Source organism: Engraulis encrasicolus, chromosome 20 (genome assembly GCF_034702125.1).
Source record: "Engraulis encrasicolus isolate BLACKSEA-1 chromosome 20, IST_EnEncr_1.0, whole genome shotgun sequence".
NCBI lineage: Eukaryota > Metazoa > Chordata > Actinopteri > Clupeiformes > Engraulidae > Engraulis > Engraulis encrasicolus.
The window spans coordinates 18776514-18779013 of record NC_085876.1 but is presented as its reverse complement, the minus strand read 5'-3'; the positions used below and the strand labels follow the sequence as shown (position 1 = coordinate 18779013).

Genomic DNA, 2500 nt, shown 5'->3' with positions numbered 1-2500 from the left:
AGATGGGGGGAGTGAGAGAGAAGGGGCAGAGGAAGGGATAGGGGAAGGATAGAGGAGGGAGATGGAGAGATAGGGGGAGGGATAGGGAGAAGAGAAGGAGGGGATTGAGAGGAGATGGTGAGAGAGAGAGAGGTGAGGGGGGTGGAAGGTGGAAGAAAGAGGAGGCGGAGAGACAGCAAAAGGACAGATGAAAGATGAAGGGAGCAGGAAACAGGGTATGATGGAGGGATAAGGGGATGGAGGGAAGAATGATGGAAGGGGGGAGAGAAATTGGAAGTGACGGAGGATAGGAATAGCCAGAGAGAGGGTGGGGGGAGCAAGGGATAGAGAGAGAGACAGAGAGAGAGAGAGAGAGAGAGAGAGAGAGAGAGAGAGAGAGAGAGAGAGAGAGAGAGAGAAAGAGAGGGACAAATAAAGAAAGCAAGAAGCGGGGTCAGATGAGGAGTGTGGATTGGAAATGATAAGAAAGAAGAGAATGAAGGAAAAAGGAGATATTTGAAAAGCAGGGAGAGGACAAGAGAAACAGGACAAACGGGAAAATGAGGAATGAGTCAGAGAACAGAAAAGAAGACATTAGCAGGAGAGCACACAGAATCAGTGATATTAGTAAAATAGTATAAAACAGGACAAACAAGACAGGAAAACAGACTACTACAGTGGAAAAAAAAAACATTTTAAATTAACCCATTGATGCCTAAAGCACCTGCAAAAATGCCTGCTGAATGCTTAAGCCCTTGTTGGGAAAGTTGCTCACAGCCTATAAAAATGTAAATAACCCTGATCTTGCATTAGAATGTGTTCCGTCAGCTGTAACATACCCAATCCTGATTGCAGCGAATATGTGTCTCCAGGCACCAAAGGTTAAACAACATATACAGTACAAGTCATCAGGCTAAAATCGGTTTAAGTGGAATAAAAACACCAACCAAAGTCACAGTATGGATCATCTATTGGATAGACATATTCAAAGTCTGCTAGAAAGTTAGAGTTTGTACTTCCACTGTCGTCAAACAGCACAAGCACACCAAACCCGATAGGCTACTTCATCTTGGGTGTGAAAAAAAAGGCAGGCCAGGCAGGCAATTTAAAAAATCATTTGAAATGATATCTGTTTCTACAAGGCCCCTTTACGTTACCATGTATGGTATAGTTATACCCTGTATGGTATAGTTATACCCTGTATGGTATAGTTATACCCTGTCTATGAAGACATGTCTGTTTGAGGTATGCTCAAACATAGCCACTAGAGTTCTTTTCTGCTTAATTATACACTAGAAATTCAAAGCATTTTCAGCAGAATCACAGTCTGGCCAGAAGCTCACAGAGGATAATTGCAGAACAACGAAAACAAAGAAAAGAAACATCAAGCCAGCGTATAACCACCAAGACTTAAAAAAAACCTCTACGAAAGCAAACCATATACAACAGAAGAGAGAGAAAAAACGGTCTTTGGCGGAATCTGCAGGAGGGAAAAGCCTTTCGTGGGTTTTTGAGGAAATGGTGTTAAGAATAGCATAGCAACGTTGTCTCACGCTAAAGCACCACAACACATATACAAACAACTCTATTCTTTCACACTAGTGCTTCAAAAAGTAGAATGAGCTCACGCACACACTGTATATTTCCTAAACAAGGCCTACAAACTTCAGAGGGTGGTCTGGAGACTGTTGGTTGTGAACTGGACTGGACTGTCATTCAAGACAAGTCTCAAGTCAAAAACGTCTTAATCATCTCTCTATATTTTCTTTATCAAGATTGTGATCATCAAGATAAAACATTTCTGTATTTCCAATAATTGTATTCTACACAGCATCTCTATATATCTTCATCTGCAAGCCTGATCAGGAACGCAATCCCAGAGTAGTCCAACCTGTACACCAGGGTAGGGGAGCCCAGACCTAGTGAAGTTGGGGTCTGTTGTAAAGGTGTCCGCCTTCAATATAGGCCTTAAGTGCAGGGGGAAATCCTGGTGTGTGTTCATAGTTGCCTACGGCCCTTGGAGAACTTAATAAAATCTCAAGTGGCCCCTCGAATTAAAAAAGTTCCCCACCCATGTCTTGGGTGAATGAAAGAATCAAAGAAAAGGGGGGCGCACCTAGCATCATTTTTTTCTTCTTTATTTTTGTGCATTTTGGGTGAATGAAACTAATTGAAACGACCACTTTCATGATTAGCTGATTAGCAGCAAAGGGCTAAAGGGAGAGCTACTTATGTGTCTGAGTGTCTGAGGGCCAGCCTGTACCTGAGAAGAGCTGGCTGGTGGGCACGGAGATCTGGGCCTTCTTGGTGATGCGGTAGGCATGGTCGGGGGTGCCAGCGCGGCGGGACGTGCAGAAGCCGGGAACCTTGGTCACCCCCTCAGGCAGGGAGGGCAACTGCAGCGCCCGCAAGACATCCACAGGGTCTTGAGAAGGGAAGAGAGATGAGGAGGTGGGGAAGGGGGGAGCAGGGAGGGAGGTAAGGCAAGCAGAGGGAGAGAAAGAAGAGGGAGAGACAGAGA

The 2500-nt window shown here is 44.7% G+C and overlaps 1 protein-coding gene across 1 annotated transcript in view; it reads right to left on the bottom strand.

The window, feature by feature from the left end:
* Positions 1 to 2500, bottom strand: part of LOC134436382 (collagen alpha-1(XI) chain-like) — an 85886-nt gene that overhangs the window by 67862 nt on the left and 15524 nt on the right. The window contains exon 3 of the mRNA XM_063185568.1: positions 2243 to 2404. Coding sequence (XP_063041638.1) covers positions 2243 to 2404 — 162 coding nt within the window. The remainder of the gene's footprint in view (positions 1 to 2242; positions 2405 to 2500) is intronic.